This window comes from Penicillium digitatum, chromosome 1 (assembly GCF_016767815.1).
Source record: "Penicillium digitatum chromosome 1, complete sequence".
Classification (NCBI taxonomy): domain Eukaryota; kingdom Fungi; phylum Ascomycota; class Eurotiomycetes; order Eurotiales; family Aspergillaceae; genus Penicillium; species Penicillium digitatum.
This window is the reverse complement of record NC_089384.1, coordinates 5,208,155-5,232,421: the sequence shown is the minus strand read 5'-3', so window position 1 is coordinate 5,232,421 and position 24,267 is coordinate 5,208,155. Positions and strand designations below refer to the sequence as shown.

At 48.7% G+C, this 24,267-nt stretch overlaps 10 protein-coding genes across 10 annotated transcripts; 2 read left to right on the top strand and 8 right to left on the bottom strand.

The window, feature by feature from the left end:
* Nucleotides 1-163: 163 nt before the first annotated feature.
* Pdw03_4140 (Lysophospholipase 1) lies at nucleotides 164-2,278 on the bottom strand (the record flags this gene model as incomplete). The annotated part of the gene is made up of 3 exons (XM_014675970.1): nucleotides 164-1,361; nucleotides 1,415-2,084; nucleotides 2,236-2,278. 3 exons carry the CDS (start codon nucleotides 2,276-2,278, stop codon nucleotides 164-166), a joined length of 1,911 nt encoding a protein of 636 aa, XP_014531456.1.
* Nucleotides 2,279-3,170: 892 nt separating this feature from the next.
* On the bottom strand, nucleotides 3,171-5,141 carry Pdw03_4139 (Major facilitator superfamily domain, general substrate transporter; the record flags this gene model as incomplete). Its single annotated transcript, XM_014675971.1, has 2 exons — nucleotides 3,171-4,789; nucleotides 4,853-5,141. 2 exons carry the CDS (start codon nucleotides 5,139-5,141, stop codon nucleotides 3,171-3,173), a joined length of 1,908 nt encoding a protein of 635 aa, XP_014531457.1.
* A 2,308-nt stretch (nucleotides 5,142-7,449) lies between these two features.
* Nucleotides 7,450-8,609, bottom strand: Pdw03_4138 (Short chain dehydrogenase, putative; the record flags this gene model as incomplete). The annotated part of the gene is made up of 3 exons (XM_014675972.1): nucleotides 7,450-7,761; nucleotides 7,968-8,303; nucleotides 8,397-8,609. 3 exons carry the CDS (start codon nucleotides 8,607-8,609, stop codon nucleotides 7,450-7,452), a joined length of 861 nt encoding a protein of 286 aa, XP_014531458.1.
* A 2,727-nt stretch (nucleotides 8,610-11,336) lies between these two features.
* Pdw03_4137 (Alkaline phosphatase-like, alpha/beta/alpha) lies at nucleotides 11,337-14,081 on the bottom strand (the record flags this gene model as incomplete). Its single annotated transcript, XM_014675974.2, has 2 exons — nucleotides 11,337-13,743; nucleotides 13,828-14,081. 2 exons carry the CDS (start codon nucleotides 14,079-14,081, stop codon nucleotides 11,337-11,339), a joined length of 2,661 nt encoding a protein of 886 aa, XP_014531460.2.
* Nucleotides 14,082-15,847: 1,766 nt separating this feature from the next.
* On the bottom strand, nucleotides 15,848-16,063 carry Pdw03_4136 (Negative transcriptional regulator; the record flags this gene model as incomplete). Its single annotated transcript, XM_014675975.1, has 1 exon — nucleotides 15,848-16,063. The coding sequence occupies one exon, from the start codon at nucleotides 16,061-16,063 to the stop codon at nucleotides 15,848-15,850; it is 216 nt and encodes a 71-aa protein (XP_014531461.1).
* Nucleotides 16,064-16,568: 505 nt separating this feature from the next.
* Nucleotides 16,569-16,868, bottom strand: Pdw03_4135 (putative polyketide synthase; the record flags this gene model as incomplete). Its single annotated transcript, XM_066100666.1, has 1 exon — nucleotides 16,569-16,868. The coding sequence occupies one exon, from the start codon at nucleotides 16,866-16,868 to the stop codon at nucleotides 16,569-16,571; it is 300 nt and encodes a 99-aa protein (XP_065956066.1).
* A 297-nt stretch (nucleotides 16,869-17,165) lies between these two features.
* Nucleotides 17,166-17,892, bottom strand: Pdw03_4134 (Ribophorin II; the record flags this gene model as incomplete). The annotated part of the gene is made up of 2 exons (XM_014675976.1): nucleotides 17,166-17,551; nucleotides 17,640-17,892. The coding sequence occupies 2 exons, from the start codon at nucleotides 17,890-17,892 to the stop codon at nucleotides 17,166-17,168; spliced, it is 639 nt and encodes a 212-aa protein (XP_014531462.1).
* A 782-nt stretch (nucleotides 17,893-18,674) lies between these two features.
* Nucleotides 18,675-19,708, bottom strand: Pdw03_4133 (Oligosaccharyltransferase subunit ribophorin II, putative; the record flags this gene model as incomplete). Its single annotated transcript, XM_014675977.1, has 4 exons — nucleotides 18,675-18,914; nucleotides 18,967-19,251; nucleotides 19,306-19,504; nucleotides 19,563-19,708. 4 exons carry the CDS (start codon nucleotides 19,706-19,708, stop codon nucleotides 18,675-18,677), a joined length of 870 nt encoding a protein of 289 aa, XP_014531463.1.
* Nucleotides 19,709-20,243: 535 nt separating this feature from the next.
* Pdw03_4132 (uncharacterized protein) lies at nucleotides 20,244-22,133 on the top strand (the record flags this gene model as incomplete). The annotated part of the gene is made up of 1 exon (XM_014675978.1): nucleotides 20,244-22,133. The coding sequence occupies one exon, from the start codon at nucleotides 20,244-20,246 to the stop codon at nucleotides 22,131-22,133; it is 1,890 nt and encodes a 629-aa protein (XP_014531464.1).
* A 1,565-nt stretch (nucleotides 22,134-23,698) lies between these two features.
* Nucleotides 23,699-24,143, top strand: Pdw03_4131 (uncharacterized protein; the record flags this gene model as incomplete). The annotated part of the gene is made up of 3 exons (XM_066100665.1): nucleotides 23,699-23,847; nucleotides 23,960-24,024; nucleotides 24,091-24,143. The coding sequence occupies 3 exons, from the start codon at nucleotides 23,699-23,701 to the stop codon at nucleotides 24,141-24,143; spliced, it is 267 nt and encodes an 88-aa protein (XP_065956065.1).
* Nucleotides 24,144-24,267: the final 124 nt, after the last annotated feature.

Below are 24,267 nucleotides of genomic sequence, written 5' to 3'. Positions count from 1 at the left end.
GTAGAAATTTAGGCAGATACCAAGAAAATGAAAAAAGACATGAGGATAGCTCGATGGCACATCGCCCATGGTTGAGAAATTGTATCAAGTGATGAAAACCCGCGTTGCAAATGCGAGCAGCTGCAAAAAGACAGCGAGAAGAAAAGTTGTTCATGATGTCTGGCTATACCAGGATGAGCATTGCCAGACTGGCTGCGACAACCGTGGAGAGCACAGTGGGCAAACTCACCGAGGCCGTACTCTCAGCCAGGTAATAAGGTGGATCGTAAGAGTTCGGTCTGGTGGAATTCACAGTGCCGTTCCAGCAGTACCGGTCGAAACACTGGTTGCAGATATCAGGCAGAGCAGTGCCCGTGCGCTCGAACGAGCGGCTGAGGATTGCACAGCCAACACAGGATGCCCAGTTGCCATCGACGGTACTGTTGGCCATAGTGGCAACCTCGTAGCCATTGAGAATGATCTTGTCACGCTCAGCGTCGTTGGTGCTGAATTGGAAAGTTGAGATGTTGGACTGGAAGGAGTAAGGGGCATTGGGGATGTACACCACGATAGGCGTGGGCCCGGTCTGGTTTTTACTATCACAGCCAAAGAAAGATGGGCGGGTGTTAAGACCCAGGTTGACGAAGGTGTTCTGGTCTGGAACCGCAGGGAAGGCGGTGCCGTTGCCGATACCGCTGATGTTCAGGCTGCGCTCATAGGTGGCAACCAGGGAGGTGCCGTTTGGCCAATAATAGTCAGTGTCGGCTGACGAGTCGACAGCGAAGATGACATCGACATGGCGGTCAGGCTGGATAAGAGGATACAAAGGGACGTTTTGTCCATCCTCGCCGCCATCGACGACGTCTAACACTTCTTGCGTGGCGTATGGCGACGAGTGTTCATTGTATTTATAGAAGGGGTTGGGATCGTAAGAGGCAATATCGTCTTGCGCTCTGTCGAAATCGGACAAGAGGTCGGTGAAAACGTTCTTTACGAAGTTGGGGAGCGAAGTGGTATTGATCTGAAGAAGGAACTGGTTGAAGAGTGTGGATGAGGTTCCGATCACAAATCCGGCACTGTCGAAACCACTGATGCAGCTCTCGTTACTTGGAAGCGAGCCACCCTCGAACTTAGAGCCCAGGTACTTGAGTGGAACGAAACCAAAGATGGTAGGGTCAAAAGTTCCAAACTCCCACGGGTTGAACTCATAGATAGTCGAGTTGCTGCCAATGACCAGTTCATTGGGGCTACGACCATCTGCAACAACAAACGGCAAGGGGTAGTTCCCCTCCTGGAAGTCGGGGGTGTCTGCAATGGAAGACCAGGTATAGCTGATTCCACCATTAGTAGCATTGAACATTTGATGGCTGAGTGCGCGGCCCCTGTACCAAATTCAGTATACACACATCCATCCCTGTTGACAAGGATGACATACCACATATCAGTAAGAGAAAGTTCAAAGCCAGCGTTCTTCTTTGCCTCAACAGCTTCAGCAAGATCCTTGTAGTAACCGACAGTATCAAAAAGCTGGACGCCACCAGTGTCAGGGCCCTCGAAGATCGAATTCCCAAACTGCCAGACAGCACCTTCCGAGTGTGTCTGCAACTTTTCGATAGTAGTGAAATTATTGATGTAGATTGAACCCAACAACCAGCTGCCTCCACTCAGACCAGCAATATAGGTAGCAGACTGCAGCAGACCACCCAAATGACCAATCGCTGACGAATTGTACGTCCGGTTATCGAAAGCCTTGACCGCACCAGCACCGTTCATCAACGCACGCCATCCGCCACCTGAAAAGGCAATGCCGATGTTGGGCAAATTTGACGAGACATCAGAGTGTTTATCGAGGTAGCCAACGACATCATAATCGCCGACTTTCACATGCCCGAAGAAATCCTTCATCGCCGACAAGCTTTTGCCACGGCGGACTTCTAGCCATGAGATCTCATTCGAAGACAGCTGTGCTGCGCTGCGAATCGTCGGCCGGCTTGCTGGGCAGCTGACTGCTGTCGGTACGTACCCGTCGGGCGCATCGGGGAGTGCTCGTTGCACACCTGCGAATGTGAGATCATCGGGATTGAGACCGGAAACAGCAGTTGCTCCTGTAAGAACATGGTGATCAGCTCAGTTAAATCTAGTGTTGAAAAATGGTCTTCACAGTCTAGTCAAGGCAGGAATGGCCAAACCCGGAAAGAAAAAAAATTTAAATAAAAATAAATTCCCAAAAAAAACTTTTGGCGAAGATGTACTTACCGGGCAAGCTCAGAGCAATCGAGATCAGCGTAAAAGTCTTCATGACGGGTAGATCACAAACGTGACTGTTAACGCAAGAAGGAAAGAATGGAATTCTCAATGTCCTAGGGGTAATACTTATGCAACGAGGGGGAATGCCGGACCCGCCGGCAGCTTAGCCAAGCCCCCCAGTGTCCCAAAATGGTTCTTTTGGTATGTTCACTAGGGATCGCGAATCATGGCTGCCGAGTGGAGTGGGGTGATGTCAAAGATGCCGAGAGCTCCGTGTTGCTTTACAATACATTGGATATACAATGACAAGATCCGTTTTTGTTATTCGAGGCGTAGGTCAGACTACCCACATGCAGCAATAGATGCGGGTAAGGCTGCCCAAATAGGGGCTGGCTGTGCTGGACAAGGCTGATTTTCAAGGCTGTCATGTGACACGAATTCGATCTCTGTGGGCAAGATAGGCATCCGCATTTCAATAGTCATTAATTGGAGTAGCTTGATTGCCCGTGTTCAAGAGGGCCTACAAGTGGCTAAAAGTGGTGTAAAAGTGGATTCATTTCAAATCGCTCCATCAAAGGACCTGGCTAAGGCAAAGACAGGGACAACTTAGGGTCCACGGTGGATTAGGCCAAAAAAAGAGAGATTGTAATTGGAGCAGAGCAAAAATGATGCTCCACAATCTCTCAGATTCGTATTATATTACTTTCCGGATATGGACAACGTTGTGCTCCAAGCCACTGTGGAGTATAAGGCTACGTGGATGTTGATGACAACTGCAGATCGGCACTGGTAGTAGAACGTAAAGCAGTTGAGTATAATCTACTATCAGATGAGAGAGAATCGGTGATCAAATTTGAAAACGTTGGACTTAACCTTGAGAAGATCACAATGAAACCAAGCTAAAGCAGCATCAAGGGTAAGGTTCTCTTTCGCTACACACAATTTCAGCCACGACCGGCGCTAATCTCGGCATGTTCAAACGTTGCCTGGTTCTCCACGTTCTCGTTAGCTTGCACATGACCCGCAGGCAGGTTGTTCAACTCATCCTCCTCCTTATCCAGACTCCAGAATTGGATAATGAAGATGGTTCCACCGACCAAGGTTAAGATAGCGAAGACTGCATAATTCCAGATCAACAGGGGGTCCCTGGATAGCGTGATCAAAGCCTCAGCAATCGCAGCGGAGATGGCGTTGGTGAACAAATTGATGGCCTGGACGAGGGAACGCATATTGCGAGGCGCCTTCGAGTAAGCATACTCCATCGAGGTGATGATGGCAAAGATCTCCGATATAGCAACTAGAACGTATGAACCAGTCTGAGCCCAGACAATGATGGGGGACGGGTTGACGCTGCCATCGTCGGTGTAGCAGTTGTTGGCCCGGTAACCGCAGGGCGAAGTTTTGTAGATGTAGTGTTGGATGACAGCTGCCCAGATCATGGAGAGCGACGCCAGCAAGAAACCAAGGGTGATTTTCTTGATAGCCGTGAAATGGATACCCATTTTGCGCAACCCGGGGTATAGGAGCGTGTCGCAGAGCGGGACGAAGATGAGTAGCGCCAACGGATCAAGATTGTTCACAACGTCGTTGGGGACGCCTTTCAAAGTCATCGTACCAGCCTGTGCGGTGAGATTGTTTGTTAATTGATTGTAGGCTAGCCAGTAGACCGGGAAATAGCAAAAGACAGCACAAGCGGCAAATCCACGGCGCACTTCGTCCACCCATGCATCATCGAAGGTCATCCACTTAGGCCGGAATTCGGGCTCAATGCTAGAAGGCTTCGCCGTGTCCCAGAGAGTGCCATCGTGTGTTCGCTTCCAGAAGATGTACGGATTGTAGTGCCAGCGGTTGCGCATACAAAACAGGAATGTCTTGATAGCCTTGTAAGTCACCGAGCCTGCCGGGGAAGACTGGCGATAGCGCTTGCGGCCCCACCACATGATGAATGGAGTAGTCAGGAACATGAGCGTGGGTAGTAAGAAGGCCAACCAGAAGCCAATATACTTTTCCGCATAAGCCATGCCGATCTGACCTGTCAATGCGCCGATGTTGATGAACATGTAGAAATAGTGGTAGATACGGCTCTGGGTGATAGTGGGGTCGACGACAACACGCTCACCCGTTTCGAGTGTACGCACCTTGAGATTGACAGCAGGTATCTGCTCGACAACAAGAGCGGATATGTTGGGCTTGAAGCCACCCGTCCCTAAACCCATGATTATCACGCCCAGAATGAACACAGCGAAGGAAGCATCTGTGTTTGTGAGCACCGGTGGGATGGCAGAGACAACCAAAATGATATGACCGAGAATGGCAGCCCCAATAGACCAGGAGATGGTCTTGTATCGTCCCCAGTACTCGTCGGCGATGTAGGCACTCACCAGAGGGAGGCAGTAGCACCAAAAGGTGTTGAAAGTGTTGATGGCACTGGCAGTTTCGACACCCTTGCCCAAGGCACCCGATACACCCTGGGAGCTAGGGCCACCAGCTCCAGTGGCATGGCTTGATCCCGGAGGACCATTCGGGACAGGAAGGGGAAGTGCGTGGTTCACAAAGTTAGAGTCTGTGGGGCAATATTAGAATCACTTCATGGTTAGCTCTGTATAGGATTATGTATGTCTCTTACAGAGGACTTGGGTTCCGTAGTAGGAGAAACGCTCGCACAGTTCAACAAATGCAACGGTGTAGACGACCCAGGGAATCGGAGCTGAGATGCGACGCAAGGCATTGGGGCCGTGAAGTTCATCAATGGTTGGGTTCTCGTCACCCGCGCCAAGGTCGTACGACTCAGAGATGATACTTTGCCGGGGCTTCTCATTGGTAACTAGAACCCTTTGCCCTGTGGTGGTGGTAACGGGCTCGATGTCCTGAATACCGAGAGATTCCGAGCCTGGGCCTGTGGCCTGAGGCACCATCTTGGATAAAAAAGAGAAATCAGTGCAGGATAGGGAGGAAAAGTAATGGGAGGGGACGCGTGTGGAAGAGAGAAAAAAAAAACAGGAGAAGGAAAAGAGCGAAGAAATGAACAAGTGAGAGTCACTCACATGTTGTGACTGAGCTCAGGAGGCAGATAAACGGACAAACTTACGGATCCTCGCTTTGGTCGTTATAACACAGTCATGGCTTTTTTATACCCTGTTGCCATTACGACAAGACTTGGCTGCTCTTGGACGGAAGATAGAGCTCAACATCGGATGAAGGAACCTTTGAATGAACCAACGCATCAATTAAAGAATGCGACATATCGAATGTACTGTACTATGTAACCTCGTCAGGCAGTAGCATTGATTGTAATTCTTCTGACTAGAAGGGAAAATAACATCAACACCAATGGCGCGAGCCTTTTTTTTTTACGAAGGATTCTCCAGAGGTTAAACTGACCCTCAATACAGTCGGACTGAGGTATCTCCCATGATCTAAAAGTCATCTTTTGAGTAATCTAGAAGAAACAAGTAAGCTTCAAGTGAGGCACGGCAGGATTGAAGTGGAACGAAACTTCAGACAAGGAGAAAGTGCAAAAGTGAATAGCCCTCGGTAAACGTCTGAGTGGAAGGCTTGCGAAAAGCTCGATACCTGCTTTTTGATGTGTCTTTTAAATGGTCTACTAAGATGCTAAAATATCATTATGGATTCTCTGACTTTGATTTAGAATCATACCACTTGCCTCAGTTAGCCTGCAGTATTATATATGACAATATTCCATGTTCACGGGTGACTGCTTTAAAAACAACCCTGAGAAAGAAAACCCAGGGCTGCAAAATGAAGATTTCAAGGTGAACCTACTAGTGTATGACAGACCATCACTATATAGGTTACATACTCTGTGGTTTGTGAGCAATTTTGAAAGGTCTACAATACTGACTACACAGTTCAGTATACTCCATCAGGCCAGATTCCCTGTGGTACAAAGTACCATGGCCAAGTTCATTGCATGGGCAGAGAACCCTAGAGGTGATAACAGGAACACGTATGTCATGCCGGCAAACCAATGAGATTTCGTTTAATTCAGCAGAGAACGTCCGAAGAACAAGACTAGAATGCCAAGCCAAGATGGCAAGTACTCTAGGTCACAGAGTATGCTCATCTTCGCAGCCCTGCCTTTAGCCTATAGAGTGTATAAGCTTGGTACGAACTCAACGGCCCAAGTCTACTTCATGTTCCATATAAACCCACTCGTTTCGTCCCTTGGATACTTAGACTAGCACTCACCTTCGGGACGACTCACTTATCTTAGCTAGGATGTCGTCATAAGACAATGCCAGGCCATCAGCTCTCGGTTCCTATCCCTATTCGATTTCGGCTCCCAGAACATGAACACGTGCCAGCTCAAGTGACTCCTGTAAGCACACCGGGATACTTCCGGGGTGTTTGAGTGCCCCATAGGTAATTAAGGCATCCCACCAGGAAGCGAAAATACTCATTGACCCTATACCGTCATAGCCCGCTTGATAAACTCCGATTTAGTCTCAGTTCTCTGCATCTTCCCCAGATTCGGTGTAACCCAAGTCCGGGGTCGGGTTTTACGGTTCTTGGCGGCTGAGAGACCTTGAATGAGGACTGTGTGGATGCCGGTTCCAACAGCCACATCTCTATCACGCGACAATGTGCAATCTCTGGGCCATTCGATTTAGCCAAAAACATTCTTTTTCCGTTTTTGTCCCCAAAATTTGATTTCCCTTTAGATTGAAACATAAAGGTGTTGATCTTGGGAGGTCAAGTGCTCTCGTGGTCTGGCTCTGTACATTTCGACGGGATAAAGGGACACGGTTATTTTTTTTTGTGACATGGAAATGTGGAGATTCGGGTTCTTGGTGCTGGTTAGAAGACTCAAGCGGGACACATTTACAAGCTCCGCATGACAGTGAATGTTGTATAACAATGATGTGCAAATGCCGATCTATCTCAGTGTGGGTCAAGATTTATATGCAGCTAAACTCGAGAAGTGAAGACAGCCGAAACAGTTGCACGACTTACTATACGATCGATCGATCTGTAGTCTAACGTCATCCTAGCATCCAAAAATACGCAAAGCCAAATATAAAGATCCACGAAAAAGACAACAATCAAAATCAAATTCCCCAAAGTCAAAAAGCCATGCTGCGCTACTCCTGTCCATTAACCCACTAGAAAAAAAAAAGCAGGACGCTATGCAATGAGAGACCAAAAGAGAAGAGTCACGCGCAGTGCTTGAAGAGGCAAAGTCGAGTTATAGCCATCATCAATCTACCACGCGGCGTGACCACCATCCATGCGTAGGTCGCTTCCAGTCATGAAGCTGCTCGCATCGCTGAGCAAGAAGACAGCGGCGCCACGGTACTCTTCCGGTCGGGAGAGCCGACCAAGCATGTTCTCTTTGGGCCACTGGTCTCGACGCTCAGGGAACTCGATGAACAACTTCTCAACCATAGCAGTAATAATATAGCCAGGAGAGATGGTGTTGACGCGGATGTTGTAAGTGCCCCATTCGGCAGCGAGGTTGCGGGCGAGCTGGAGGACAGCAGCCTTGCTAGCGTTATAGGCGGGGCAAATAAGACCCTGTAGGAGGAAAATGTTAGATCGTTGATAGCCAACCAGACGAGGAGAATGTGACATAGGACGGGGAAAAGATTCCATGACAGGAAAAAAAAAAAAAAAGTCTGGGCAGTGACACACTAGGCGGATACCGACAACTAAAATGCCGAGTTGAGGTGGAAATGATAATAGATGAGACGAAAAAGGAAAAAAAAAACGTGGCAACGTACTCTATTGGCAATGGTACCGCTCATAGAAGCGATCAGGGCGATGCTACCACCATTTCCGAAGCGAATCATTTGCTTCGCCACAGCCTGGGAAGTCATGAACACTCCCGTAACGTTGACCTCAAACATAGTGTTGCTGTCCTTAGCTGAATATTCGAGGGCTGGAGTCTCCTGCTGGATACCCGCTGCGGCAACGAGACCATCCATACGTCCCTCTTCATTGGCGATGGTCTCGATGACACTGTTGAGAAGTTCTGTGTCACGCACGTCAATACGACGGTAGTGCAACGCGGTGCCAAGCTCCTTTGCGCGCTGCTGGATCTGCTCGAACTCGGGGGCCTGGTAATTGGGTGATGGTTAGTGTACTGCTGTAATGGAGGCAGAAGATCCTGGTGATGATATGAACCAGATCTGAGAACTGTTGAAACCTACCGGCTCTTCCAGACGGTCGAGTGCATATACCCTCGCTCCGGCCTCCAATAGAGCCTCTGCTTGGACCAATCCTAGGCCCCGGGCAGCACCCGAGACCAACACCACCTTTCCAGCGAGATTGAACTCGGGCATTCTGGACTTCTGACCCATCCAGACGGGCTGGGCGTTCATAGGAGCAGTGGGAACTGTAGTGGTTTCGATAGAAACAGACATTACGATGTGATATACTAGGTTTCAGGCGAGGGTAGTGGCGACAGAGAGGATATTGATAAAGGCGTCAAGTATGATATCTGACTCTTTCATGTACAAATAAAGAATGGAAGATGTTTCAAGTGATGAACCATGGACCAGAAAATGAACCCTCCTTAAATACTCAGTTTGATGACCGGAAAAGTCAGGCCGGGCCAAGACCAGAGCGCCCCGGAGGTGTCTCGTGAGCAGGAAGGAACTAATTAGTAGCCCAAATAGGAAATCCAGATTTGGACCAAGGGTACTGCAGAGCGAATTGAGTCCAGACCTCCTGGAATGCAGGCTAAACGGCTGTGGCGAGATCTACGCAACCCTACAAATAGCCTCAACACATGTAATAATCTTTTATGTAGAATTGCTAAGATATTATATCTGATCTCATCAGTAAAGAAATTTGCTACTTTTCATGTTTTCATGTGAGGATACTTGTTCAGATTTGCCTCATACCCATTTTCGAGCAATTATATCGACTGAAAAAATTCTATTAAATTCAGGAATACATCATTTAGGAGAATTATCAGTCACCAGACATGATAAAATCCACCATATTTTTTGATCGACGATGGCCGGTCGGAAGCCAAGGGATAGCCGGATTTCTCGTTTGGGAAACCCGTCTGGGGAAGAACCCGGGGAACCCCAACGCCACTCTAATTTTCGACTTTCCACACTACTGTTCTTTCTTCGTCTTGGTTATTTTTGTACAAAAAATCCAGGTGACCCCCAAGCCCCCTGGAGAGAATAACACATACAGAGTACATCATACACTGCTGAGCCTCCAGCCGGGTCTTCTAGAAATCTTCCAAGCCTCCTAGGACTATCTGGGGTCAGGTGGCTCTTGGCAGATTAATGAGTCCCTACGAATCAAACTCGTCCATATGGCCTAGTGATGTCTGTTCCTGTCCCATCGCCCCGACTCCAAGGTGGCCCGGGCGAAGAGAAATTCATTGGTCAATTCCCCTCAAGTCTGATAATTTCTTGGTGAAAATCGAGAGTATAAAATTCAACGTCTCAGATCTCATATTAAGATGTAACCACTAGTGGTTCAACGTTGCGTTGTTCCATAGTTCCACCCGAATAGCTAACACTGGATACTCCGGATTCTCGATTCTCCACGCGGGGGAAGTACCGACACTAAAATTAGGACAGGAACTTTGAAATCCGAGTCCAGGCTTCATGCCGATACTTAGATAGGACTAAGGCCATATAGTATAGCCTATCTGACTAGAGCCCTGCACGAGGAACTGCACTAGTAACCAACATAAATAAGCCAAAAACAAAACACCCCCTTGTGACCATCAGAATCTTCCATTCCTAAAATGCTCCTTACTCAAATGGGAGATTCCGAGGTTTCCACTTTTTTCCTTTTGCTCTCGTGATATCTAATTTCCCCATGGTAATTTCCATAAGCTTTGGCCCTCATCTTTGCTTTGTTCGTCGGAATCTGGTCTGGCCAGTTCTTCTTCCCCCTGTCCTACACATTTCGGGCCCACCCCGAGTGGCTCGGTGGTTTCCCAACCCACAGGAGCTGTTCGTGGGTTGTGCATGAGTCACTGTTGTCGGTGAAAAAGTGGTTGGCTAAGAAGGGAGAATCTCGTCCATTTGAGGTGTTTCAAGTGCCGCCGAGTCCTATCTTTTTTATCTTGACTACGAGCATTGACATGCCCAAGTGCTTATGTAGGTATCTTCTGCCTACCCATGGAGGGTTAGAAAGTGATCGGTGTTGCATTGTTTTGCAGTCACTGCATTGCTCTCTCTCCCTTCTATCGCCATTGAATTTCTGTTGTCTACGGCCATCTTTCGTATGGTACGCAGTTAGATTTAACAACATTTGAACCTTGGAAACACGCATAGCCCATGATAACCTTCCTTGGGACATTGAATTGAGAATAAAGCTTAATCTTGAGAGTTTCAGGATCATGTCCCGGAGTGAGATGCCGCCAAGTCTCGTCCACGTCGTGCCATGTGAACGTTGGACTCTAGAGAAACCCAGCGAATCAAGCGGGTCCTGCCGAACCCTACGTCTAGGCTAAGGGCATGGATCTGCATCCGTTCAAGGTGGATCGCGATGTTTCTATTCAAGTAGGAAAAGCAGATCAAAGCATCAGGTCCCATAGCAAGGACCAATCGGGTCTTGCATTCATCAGGCCAATGCCACAACACCATTCCAAAGAAACCGAAGGAAGTCGAATTGATTAGATTATACAAATGAGGCAAAATGCCGCAGCCACCAATTGGACGATATGGCACATAAAACAAGAGTCACCCCAAGATACCGAATAGTCCTTCAGGGCTATTTTTTATGTACAAGGTTTTGCTCTCTTCCCGTTTCCATACAAGTACAGTTGCTGAACCCCAGGCTGGAGTAACAGAAGGAACAGAAAAGATCGGGATAAACAATGTGCTATCCAATGCCAGGAAGATGCACGAGAAAAAAATGGAAGAAAAATGCCTGTCCAGCCACAGTAGGGGAAATATTTTCAAGGAAATGAGGACCCTCGAGCATTCACGCATAACTACGTGATGAAAATAACTCCGTATTAACGCCAACCCCAAGGCAAGAGGAGTAGATATCATGAGATGTAAATAGGCCACAGGGCCACAAGAAAAGGGGGGAGATAATGCAATGCCAAGCAAACAGAACAACTACCAAGTCCGTTCAATTTTGGTTACTTCCGCGAAGCTAGCACATACCTAGGCTTCACGGTAACCCCAAATGCGTTTTTGTTCACTCACCCACCACTTGCCAACTAGCTCAGCATCCTTGAGCCATTCAGCAGACTCCTTGCCAAATTTAACATTAACCTCTTTGATAAGGGATGCAAGAGTCCACGCCTTGGTAGGGTGGGTTTCACCGGGGTCTTTGCCTAGGTGGGTGAATGTGTACTCAAAGCCATCCTTCAGGGGAAGGATGAGACGGTAAGGAACATCAGCTGCCATGACGGAGAGCATCGAGCCACCGGCGTTAATCAGTCCCATGTTCCAAACGATGCGCTTGGCTGGGCTTTCTGGGTGGGACCGGGCTTCGAGCTGGTTGTCTACTCCTTCGTGCTCTGGTTGCTCATCAGGTGGGGGATGGTGGTGGCCATGGTCCCGGCGGTGCGGCGGTTCCTCCATAGAGGGGAGGAAAGGACGTATTAGAGACTGGCCTTGATACTCTGGGAGGAGGGAAGAGGCGATCTCGGAGTCGCGCTCGTCCAGGGAGTTGGACTGGACAAGAAGATCCAGGATGGTAGGGACAATGGAAAGGGCGGTTGCGTTGGCGGTGATGTCTACTCGAGGCATGTGCGGGTGGTGGAAAACCAATGGTACGCGGAAATTGCTAATGTGGCCGTTCTCATATGTTCCGGTCATGTCCTTGTTATCTTCACCGAAGGCTTGGCCATGGTCTCCGACGACAACGACTAGGGTCTCGTTTGCAATACCAGTTTGGTGGAGCATGTTCATGATATCGCCGAGCCAGATATCGACGAACCGGGCGGCATTCAGGTAGTCGTTCATCAGGTCGTGGTTGACGCTTCCTTGGTCCCCCATGTATGATTCTTTCTCGAAGTCTTCTGGCGTGCTCCAGGGGTGGTGGGTTGTGCTGGTGACATGCGAAAGGAACATGCGGGTCTTGTTATTGGCAGCCTCCTCGAAGAGGTCCATCAAATAGGGTCGGAGCTCAGTCTCCGCAAATCCGAAGTAGTTGATCTCTTCGCCCTGAGCTTTGTGCTTTGCCTGGGGAGCTAGCATAGTACTCTTGACCACCTTGTGCTTAAAGCCCATGTTTTGGTTTAGGATATCCTGACGGTCATAGTCATCGGTAATTGACTGCATAAATACGGACTTCCAAGGGTTCTTGAGAGCCGCGGATTCGCTTTCAGAGGAAGCGTTCAGGAAGCGCTTTTCCGATTGCGACTTGCCTTGATTGAACAGATCAAAAATCTGAGGCAAGCAAGGCTGATAGATTTCAAGCATAGACTCCTCCAGAAGATCCACCGGTAAAGGATTCACACCACAGTGACTTCCCAAAACACTCTTGAACGTCAGGGAGCTACCCGTCACGGCGCCACGGACATTAAGTCCACCCATACCTTCTTGTGGTGGGGTGTGCCACGAAGAGTGGCTCAAGTCGACTTTATTCCCCTTGCTATCGGTTGCGTACTCGCCGGTCAACTGTTGTGCGACCGGGGTCATGTTGACCAGACGGTCAATTGCCCCGTTGATTTTCTGCTTCTTATGGGACGCGAGAAGACCCTCGAACAATGGGGTACCCTGTTGTGTGGGGAACAGCTCCTTGCGGCCACTTTCGAGCGTTAATAGCACTACATGGTTGACCTCAACGGAGTGCTCTTTAAAAGCCTTTTGTAGGGGCTCATAAATTTCACCGCCCAGATTCGTGACCATTAGCGGGTCGTTCTTCGGGTTATAGAATGCGCCCTCATCACCGGGACAAACAAAAGAATAGTGATTGTCTTTTACTGCACGATCGCTCGGGCTGAGATCCCAGCGGCTAAATCCCGAGGGCGGGTTTTCGGGGAGCCATGTAGCCCGTGACCACTGTTCCACAAGCGTCGAGTCCGGTTGGAATTGAGGACGGGAGACGCCGTTTTCATTCGTGACTAAAGGAAATGGCCTGGCGGGCTCGCGGCAGCCCTCCACCGTGGCCGATTTTTTTTGGAAAGCATCGAGCAATGTCAGCGGCAAAGCTCCAGATAGATGATCATACGGTATAGCGGGCCTAGTTAGTTCCAAGAAAATGAGCGACACACAGATGGCGACTGTGGGAATAGTGCGACGGAATGACCGGATGTCTATCGAGGCCATGCACGATTTGCTGGGGGTGGAAATCAATGTATAACGCGCTTTGTATCCCCCCACGCACAGGTCTCGGATTGCCTGCAAGCCTAGACCGGTGATGTTGTACAAATGCGAATGAAGCAACCATGCCATTAGTCCGAGGACGGTGGCTGCAGCGGATACAGTCGAGACACCGCTAAGGAGGATTTTCATGGCCGCCGGGTCGCTCAGGAAGCTACCGCCAGCTGCCCAGGCGACCTCTGCACCGGTCTGCATGAAGAATCCGAACTGGATGGAAGAAGCACCCCATGTGATTAGGCTGGTACTCATGTTAGATGATGTTGCGCATATTCCATGTCCTCTATTTGCGGTGTTCGGTATTCGGTATTCGGGATAAACCTACGATAGTGCCCCTCCCAACCCAGTTGAAAGCCATTGCCAACGACTCTCTGGTGTCTGGAAGCGTAACAAGACTCGCGCGAAAATGATAACCAACACATCAGGTAGGACAAGGGTGGGCGAATAGAGGACGAAGTAGAGGAACGGTAAGGACTGAATATGTAGCGCAATATGTAAGGCCTTTGAGGCGAGACCACTCACGACGAGTGCCGAGAAAAGAAAGGGCGGCAACGGTGGTAAGAGAGCGAAGATGGACATGTTGAAATCATTCCATTTGTACAGTGGAATCGCGCAGTTGGCAAAGGAGGGGGTCGAGGAATGTCGAAATGGTAAACAAGAGCCCAGGCAAAGAAGACGAGAGAGGAGATCTCGGAAGGAAAGGGAAGATGAAAAGGGTCCGGTTTATTCTTAGATATGTATAACAGAACAAGGCCAGTTAGGCGATAGGAAATTGTGCACGCGACTTGACTAACCTGAGGCTCCAATTTAGTCCAAATGCTTGGTTTCTCTTTTTTTCGCTTTTTCTTTTTTTTTTATTACAAAAATTACGTTGCTAGAACCACTTTTCCCGTATTAAAAAGATCATCATCTCCACCTCTAAAATTGGCTCCCAGTGCCCAAGTGGGCCTCATGAGAGACATGGCCGCTATACAGGTTGTTGTGTCTAAGTGGGTGCCACTGGGTGGACCCTGCAATACACCATTCCAAAATGACTCGCTACTTCGGTGAGACCGAGCACTAGGAATACAATACAATACACCACAAACCCAAATTCACCCAATGACATCAAACTATACACCTTCTTAGACTTTCCAAGGTGGTTACAATCTCGGAAGGTTCCAAGGTTCCAATCGTCTCTTCGAAAAAGAGAAATCTGGCCGCCAGTGTGTGCATAAAATCCGGGGAAAAAAAAGGGAAGAGTTGCGCCGGTGTCCCGTTTCCCCCCCCCCCCCACTTCTAGTAACATCGCCCCTTTCTATTAATAAACATGATGCCTGGATCTAAGAGATCCCATGTCGCTGAGATCTAATGGTGGAGAGCACCGGGGATAACACACGTTGTCTCTGTACGTCTCCAACATTCAGGTAGGAGATTAGATAATCCAGGGGTATGGTTAGAGCTTAACTAGTTATCTGCAAAGGCCTTGGCCTAAATATGCTTGGCGGTAGACCTTACAGGAGACTTGCAACATCTAAAACACCTATACTCCGTACGTCGAGACCTGGATCTTCCAAATAGGACGACTCATACGGAGTACTCCGTATGTTAATTTTTGACATGAGTGATTTTCGTATTTGGCTTGCAGGATCCGAGAATTCCGTAACTACATCATAATTATTTCAAGTGTCGACACTTGGGCCCCCCAGACTAAAGATGAGGTAGCATGCTCATCTACAAAGTATGAAATCTTCAACCGCTTCGGCTCTTGAATTAAATACGTTTCCGTAAAGGCTCTGTATCATCTATGCCTGTTTCTTTTCCCCCGGGGTTACCTCACGTCAGATGTATGTGATGGTAACCAACAAAATCACAAGACAATTCTGCTGATCCTTCGAGGCAACACGCTCCTTGACCCAATCAGCAATAGCCCTCCCAACGTCCAACCACACCTTCTCCAAATCCACCTCGCCCATTTTCTGAGTCATCTTTAACTCAACTGCAACCGCTCAACCCAGATCTCAATGCCTATTTGATTCTAAAGAGCTCCACATAAGTAACCGGCGCATCGGAGATGTTCCACGCACTCTTCTCATCACCCCCAGGATGCCTCATAATGCCCCCCTCAGATTGCCGCGACAGATCTTAATTCTATTCCGGTAAAAACGGACCTGTTTTCTCGGCCCTGGGATTGCAGTACACACTGATCTTGCCAGGTACCGGTCTGGTTTCTGTGGAGAATTAGGGCGTCACGTAGTGGCGGTGCGGACCGGGCCGTTGAGGAGGAATATCACTTTGTCCGCGAGCTCAAGTTTGAATTCCATTGCTACGTTTGGCTGGGCGAGGGCTTCCATCGGCGCTTTTGCTTATGGGTTCTGCTTGGCCATGTGTCCGCGCAGGATGTCGGTCGGGATTGTGTCATCGTCCGCAGTCGATAGAGGTACATTGAGGACGAAGGGGATGTGGCTAGATTGGATGGATGAGTAGATCGGGGGGTTGTCGCGGATGCCGAATGGGTTGTCACGGATGAATTGCTGTAGGACGGGAAGTTGTCCCTCCTCGTAGACGACGCGGAGACACATAGTATTCGCGACTTTCAACGGGGAAGGCCCGAGAGCTGAAGATGTTCAATCGCTTTCAGAGTACGTACGAAAGAGATGTTAGGGCAGATCTAAGTATGCGGGAGTTCATCAATTAAATCTGGCATAGCATCAGGTGTAATTTAGATCGCATCCCGCTAACTTCTTAACCTGGAGGGCTGCCATCCTGTCTGTGTTGTGGGATAGTCGGTACCGAAACATCACCCCTGGGCCCAATGTTATTTGATGAATTCGGGAAATCAACTCAAAGAGGATCGCCAATGCTGTCAGTTATCGATTTTAGTTTATCTATACAAATGTAGTCACAACGCTAGGGGCATATTCTACGTACAACCTGAATTCACAATCAACACACTAGAGTTAACGATTCCATTGACGGTGCCAAGTCAATCCATGATGGAACACGACCAGACATGCGTCAGAAGCATTGACCAGCCGCGACTCAAGTGGCCATGTAAAGATGTTGCGCCGCTTCGTTCAACAAAGATTAAAATGTGGTGTTGAGGTTCCGCAGGGCGTGAACACTGGCCTGAAATTCGAACCTCTTGAACAACCAGATTTGCAGTACCATCCCGATCAAAGGGTCCACCCCATGCCACGCAAAGGGCACGCTGTTAAGGTGGAACTTGTGAGGCTGCAGTCCCAAAATCTGTGCGGCCCTGTCTACAATGTGTGTTCCAAAATTATCCAAGGCTTCGGACTTGGACTTGCGTGCAAGGGGTGCAGATGCGATGAATGACTGAGCCCCGTCATGAGGTCCTTGTGCTACCTCACCTTCGACGACCATCGTCAGATGGGTTGGAGTTTTATTTCCCGATGTCAGGAGGTCCCTCGGATATTTTTAGAACCATCCGGTCCTTCGAGCTAGAAGTTGAAAAGGCCAAAGAGGACAGTTGTAGACACTTGGAGTGAAGAATTTGATTTTATCATGAGTAGGGATGACTGGACCAAGTTACTATACAAAGTTTGCATAAAATCAGGAAGAATGACACCAACCAATAACCCAAAATGCACCAAAGACACGAAATGATATCTTGGGAGAAAACCGCTAAACAACAGAGCTCACCTGGGTACAGAACGAAGATCACGTAATGCGCGACACAATCTCATCCTTTCCTAACCGCTCCAAAACCCCCTTCTTCAACCCGAGGAACCGTTCAATATCCCCACGACGCATACCCTGCCTATCACGCATCGTCAACACCTGTTGGATAGTCAGGGCATCCAGGAACGATCTCCCCGGGTGATTCGCATAACCGAAGTACTCAGCTTCTCTTTCGGCAGCTTCTGTGAGACGCTGCCGAGCAGTGACAACTAGGAGTGCCGGGTTGGAAGCATGTGGAAAGACAATTTGCTTTGATCCAGGGAGGTTAAAGGTACTTGAGTTCGAGAACGTAGGTGATGGGTTGACGGGGCCTATTGACCGGAGGGAGGCGGCAAAGTCAGGATCTCGACCGTCCAGGTCAATAGCTGGAGAGTCATTAGCAATTGTTTCCTTGCTGCTCTTGCATTTGTTGCATGAAAGAGGCTTGAAAGAATCGCTGGCGACCGTACGTACCATCAGACTTCACGCTGGATGCTTGCTCCTTTGAATGGTATGTTGGACCTTGAGAGGGAGGCGCAGGTGCACTAGCAGGCGAGGGACTAGCCGTGGGCTTGGGTGCGGGGGTAGGCGTAGGTGCAGACGCTGCTTTGGTTTCTTTCGGAGCTTTGCGCAGGCCCCTCGGTGGAGGAGCCGACTGTTTGGGGTACTGGCGCCGTGATGCTGCGCCAACTGCTGACTTAGCGGGCTTTGAAGCAGCAGAACCCATCGAGAATGATGAGCTGTGAAATCAGAAGTGTTGGTGGAAGACGTTGCGGCTTGTTGCGGAGATTTCGGCGGAGGTCCCGAAGGCGTCTTGGCATTCGATCTGGACGTTCGGGTCTTTTGCCAGCAGAACGAACAGTCGACACTTTTTGGCTGATCTACAAACCAAAGTATACGAGTCATGCGAACTAGTTCTTTGTAGAGTTTACAGACGAATTGATGACGTAGAAATTCTCAAAGATACCCAACAAGCACTCTTTACGCACAGTGCTGGTTGGAATCAAGGCCTGATCTGCGTTTTGCATACTATCCTGGGTAGGCGGTAGATCCAGCGGTAATACACGCCCTACTTTATGACGTCTAAGAGCATTTAGTTAGTCAACAAACAGCTTCCATGGGAGAATGAAAATGGGGTCATGAGTTGTCTAGCGAGATTGACTGAAGACCAATAAAATGTACTCAAACCAACTGATCTAAAATTTCAAGCGGAATGTTGCAGTGGAGTTGATAGGGAATGTACATGTACGTTGGCGTGGCTGCGTATCTGGGGATCTCCAGCCGAACCTGTGTTACAGACAACGTGTAGAGAGATAACTTCGTTTGAAGATCAATGGGTCATTCGTAAATTTTCGGTAAGGCACCTGTGATTTTGGAAAAAAAATTTAAACTAGGACCACCGCAGCTAAGATACAACACCATCGGAACCCAATGCGACACAGCGGTTTGAGACCACCGTTAGAGGACAACCAGGACCACCGCAGATGAGTTCATGTATGCTCTGGAATTTTACCGGAGACCAGCAAGGCGCCGGCCCTGCACTTCACCCAGCGCACGGCTGCCACTGACAAATGCGATCGCACCGACAACGGCCATCGCGGGGAGGATCTGGAACAAGTTCCACGAGGTATAGTAGAGGAAGAAGATCCCCTCAAATGAGACCAGGGATCCGAGGAAGACGGCGTGCGAGAGAGGGGCAGATTTCAATGCGGTGGGTAGGTGGTTGATGTTGGCGCCGAGGAAAAGCCACTAGAGACGATCAATAAGCAAAGTTGTTGGCACAGCAATGAGATCAACTTACCAAGCCAGCAAGAGCAGGAATAGTAGCGCCGACCATGCCAACAAATGCCAACGTGAGGACAATTGGCGGGCTAGACGCGGGATCCTTGAAGATATGGTGGATCTCGGGCTTCTTGCCGTATCGCTCGGTTTCAACGGTCGGCACGGCCTCTTCAGGGTTATGATCAATCGACAACTTGAACACGGAGCTGTCGTAGGCCTCGGAGTTTCCAAATCCACCAATGACAACATGCGCATCAACTGGACTGGACAGGGACAGGAATTGAATAGGCAGGTCCTTCTGGGTCTGGAGTGCATGTGTTAGCTGCGCAGAGGAAAATCAGGTTCGGAGGTTGCATACCAATTCGACTCTTGACTTGCCATTATCCTTGACACTAAAAGGGTAAGAGATATCCAATCCAGTCTGAGCATCCTTGAGCAAAAGGAAAGCCTGGTCTGGCCGCTTTGGAGAGTTTTCTTCCTGGGCTGTCAAGGTGATGCGTAGGGTATCAGCACCGAAAAGGGAAATGGGCTTGGAGAGCGGCTTAGATGCAGTAAATCTATTTTTGAGGGTGTTTGTTAGTTTCAAGTACCGTCTATTTGAGTCGAAATACATACTGTTCCTTAAATCCTCCATTGACACCAGCACCTTTAGCTTGAACGGCCACGGTGGCATCAGTAAAGCCCCAGGCTGTGGCGGCGGCGCCGGGCAAGGCAGCTGCAGCCATTAGGCAGAATGGAGCGGTGGCCTGCCACAGATGCATTGTGAAAGAAATAACGAATAGTAAACAGAAACAACAGTAAACAGCTGTAGAGAGCTCAAAGAGATGATGGAGGATGGAGGAGTAGCAGAATAAGGCGGACAAGTGAAACCGATAAGCGCCGATCAACCGTAGCCCTAATTTCTTTTCTGCTTGATCTCAACATCTTCCATCACTTTATTTCGCCTTGTCTGCCACAAATACAACTCCAACGTCCGCATAATCCCTACGAGCTTGTTTGTGAATCCTTTAGAAACATAACTACGGATGGTTGTACCCCTGATTCCGTGAGTTCTGCGCCTATAAGTCGGGCCCTAATTCCCAATTTCTCCCCTTCCGCGCACTGCGGTCTTCTGACGTCGGCCCTGCACTTCACCTGTGCCCAACATATATTCTTATTCCTACACCCTAGTTGCCTGTTATTGGAGGTATTATCTAGTCTTTCATTTGTACAGTTCATGCGCCCTATTTACCGCCCGTTGTATTTGCATGGATAGATTATACTGACAACTTTCGGGCCATTTAGCTTTAATTCACGATGCCTCCCAAGAAGGGCCAACGTAAGTCGATGCCTGCGCGCATCAATAAAGAGCCTACATTGACACCTTCTCGGCGCTCCCCCCGAGTACCTCCCCCGTCAAAAAATTCAAATGAGAACGTGCAACCCGCCAAAACGTTGAACCTTACATCCGCCTCTCCACAAGACACTTCTTTCAATCTTCATTTTTACACCCCGAACACGCCTGTTCCAAGTAATCAGTCTGTTCCAAGTCCTAGTTCACGTGGGAAATCTCCTGAAACACCTTCTTCACGTCGGCGGACCTTTCAGTCTCGTCCGTCACGTCTTTCAAACGTTTACACTCCAGCCCTAGAAGCCTCGGCCACCGACCCGGGGAGTCGACGGACGAGGAGAACAGCTCTACTTGAAACACCCAAGAAAGAGGTCTCAGAAATAGACTTTTCAGAGAGCACTGGTGGCGCCAGCTGGACGGTTGACCAGTGCATGGGCAGCTTTGAATCCGAAGGAACAGTCGATGGTCTCTCGAGCCCTACCAGTGCCTCCGATATGCGGAACTCATCCCGGGTTCGTAAGCCCACCATGAGGGCAATTGAATCTTTTGAATCAACTAAGAAGAAACCTCGCCGCAAGAACATGACAGTGTCCACCCCGACCGTGGAAACTCCTGCTCCTACCCCTGCTGCCCCTGCTACCCCCGTGACTACCAAGGTTGCGAAGAACCATATATCGAAGCAACCAATGAGAAAAACCAGAAAGTCAAGGAGAGTGACCAACTTGAACATGCGGAAAAATGCCGTCTTGATCGGTTTCGATATTGACGTCAAAGTGGCTGGCAAGAAGCTGTATGACCTAACTGTTCATTCCCTAAACCCTGACTTTACTCTCCCTTTCAATTTCCCCGTGTTCTGGGAGCAGCAGCGAAGTGAATACTTCCGTCGCCAAGATGAAGAAAAATATGGCGTCGACATACCCACCACTGAAGCCACCTTGCCGAGTGATATCGATCTTGACGTTGAAATGATTGAACAAGACCTCACAGCGCCTATTATCGCTCCTTCTTCTCCCACTTCCCCCACTCCTCCCACTGCAGCCACCAACGGCTCAAGCATCCTGAGCTACAAAAAGCAGTCTGACAGCAAGGTCAACAACGATGGCTGGATTCAAACTGGCTACATTAACTCCTACGGCGAAGAGGTTACTCTGATTTCCGAGGAATGCCACCCCTATTATCCGGCTCATACTTACGGCTACGAAGGCCTTCCTTTCCCTCCAGTGCGCGCCAGAACCAAAGAGCAAGCCGAGGCCGATGCCGCTCACAGCTTTGCCCCACTCATGGGAGACCGTAATCTCCCAATAGAGGCTGTGGCTCCATTCATTGCTGAAAACGTGGAGGCGGAGAAGGCCAGGGCTCTGGCTCGCACTCCTGTGCCAGCTCCCACAACCAAGAAGCCCCGCGCCCGAAAGCGTCGTCAGACTGCAGCTGTAGATGCAGCAGACGAACCCACCGCCGCTGCTCCCGCCATTACTACTGCCGAGACTAGCGGACGCAAGTCACAGCGTCGCCGTCGCCAGACTGCCCCGGCTACCACTGTCCACTCTCCCGCATCTCCCACCTCTCCCACCTCTCCCATCTCTCCCACATCTCCCACCTCTCCTTCTCCTCCCCCGACGACTGCGACCCAAGTCCAGTCTTCGGGCCCCGCTGCCCCTGTCGCCCCCGCTGCCACCGAAGGCGACAAGCCTAAGGTGCAGCGGCTCCGGCTGACCTTGAAGCCGGCGCTCAAGACTGAGGCCTCCGGGGTTGAAGCATCTGCTTCTAACCCCGCCATGCAGTCCCCTTCCTCCCCCGTCCCCTCACGTGCGCCGTCCTCCGCACAAACCAATAACCGCCGCCGCCGGGGCATGTGAGGCCCCGGTGAGGGCAAAGTGATGAGGTTTCCTGCCCGGCAATAGCCGGGCAATGATCTTCAATTAATTGTCTTTTTCTTTGTTCTTCTATCCTTTTTTCTGTTGTATGATTACCAGTTGGCGTTTCAAGCATGTCTGATTAGCATTGCAGGAGCATGCCATGGAGTTCACCATGGTGAATTGTGAGATTTTTCAGTTGTCTTTTATCATTGCCATTAGTATTCCTTACTTTCGTAATCATTTGCCCTCATAGTCTCTGCAAAAAGTAGCCCTGGTAAATCTGAAATTCTGCGGATAGCCCTCACATCCCACTCAATTTCCGCTTACTCTTTGCTTACATTTCATTTTCCTTGTGCGATTATAGTGACACTTTATACTGGTAACACTTGTGGTAGGTGTGATGCCAGCACTTTGCTTGAGAAGCAACTTTCATCTTAAACCTAGGGTATCACACCAGTCTGATAGTTGGAAACAAGTCTACTAAACCTTGAGAACAACCAGACTTATATGATGGTCTTATCGCAAATAGTTTAAAATGAATTTTTCAGATGTCTTATGTACCAATTTTGGGACATGCCCTCTTGTTTTTGGCAACGCGCTAAACAAAGAGTTTACAAATGGGGAGCTAAAAAGGACCAGAGAAGATACAGCAGATTAAAATCCTAAGGGTCAAGTATATCGTTTAACAAAGTCTATTTTGTTAGACAGCCAGGGTATATAGATGCTAATGGTCTGAGGTCAGATACAATGTCCTATTAAACACTTCATCTTGATGCTTAGTTGGTCTACCGATAAACCCCTAAAAGATGGCTATCACGAAAGAGAATTAGGAAGAATAGCTCTGCACTCTATGCTCAACTCCATCATTCTAAGGTTTTCATGGCATCTAAATAAAGGTTGTATGCATTGCATCCACTCGGTGCATGGTGCATGGTTAAATGCTGCAACATCCGAGGCTTCTCAAATAGTTAGTCTTCATAGTGCACAAGCAATCGTTACGATTATCTTTATATCTATGTAATTTACCAAATCACCTTTTTCACCTAGCGAAAAGAACTCAAGAATTCAGGATTATAGCCACTTGAAAGGCGAGAGAAAGTACAAAGACCACTTTGTTCTTAAGATGAGAAGCTCACACGTCTATATGTCAACCCACAGATTTGATACGTAAACTGCCCAAGCAAAATGAGTAGAAAGTTGATTTTAAGCGAGCGCAATGAAATTGGACAGTGGTCAGTAGATAATACGTGTTCAATGGGAGTGTAGTGGAAATCTACATAACAGAATAAGAACAGAGAAAAAAAAAAGGGGTTGGCGAATTCTTTTTTATGTGTAGAGACAGGATTGATTCTAAATTACTATATAAATTAAAATATCTATCCACCTCCTAATCAGGAGTTGGAGTGCAGTCTATCCACGAGTTGCTGTGAATGCCTCAGGCGCCAACATTTCCCGGAATCTCCCCTCACAGAATTCACATCGTCCAAAAACGCACCAAGCAAACCATGTAACCACGCCCCCAAAGTATCTTCTATACTCAACAACATCTAACAACTTTTAGAATAATGGTATCCCTCAAAGATCAAAGCAGATACCGATCTGTGGATCCCAAATCCCGACCTCCACGCCCAGTCCAACAACCCGCTCCTTCGCGGCTCCCAAAGGGGGTGGATGATATTCGGAAGACCAAGGAGTATAAGGCTGCTGCACGGAGGTATGTGCCATTGAACTCTGTCTTCTGTTCTGCTTCTGTATTCTTGTATTTTCACTTTGTTTGGCAAATGATAATTGGCAACAATGAGATCTCTGATCCTCTCTGTTTCTAGATGGACCTCGATTATTGTCGGACTACCAATTGTACTGTGCACATCGTACGTTCTTTATGACCGAAGTAAGTTTTAAGCCTAGGCAATCTCTACCTTCTTTGGATTGTGTACACTAACTGATATCCCTCTAGTCTATGGTGGAACGAGTCCCAAACGGATTGGACATCAGCCACAGAAAGACTAGTCTGCTTCCCACGTTCTTTTGGTCTTTATAAAAGCGGAAATATGTGTACAATCGAAATCAGAGTGGCGTTTGAGAGACTTCGCAACTGTAAATAAGCAGTCCTAAAAGAATCTGTCTCTTCTCA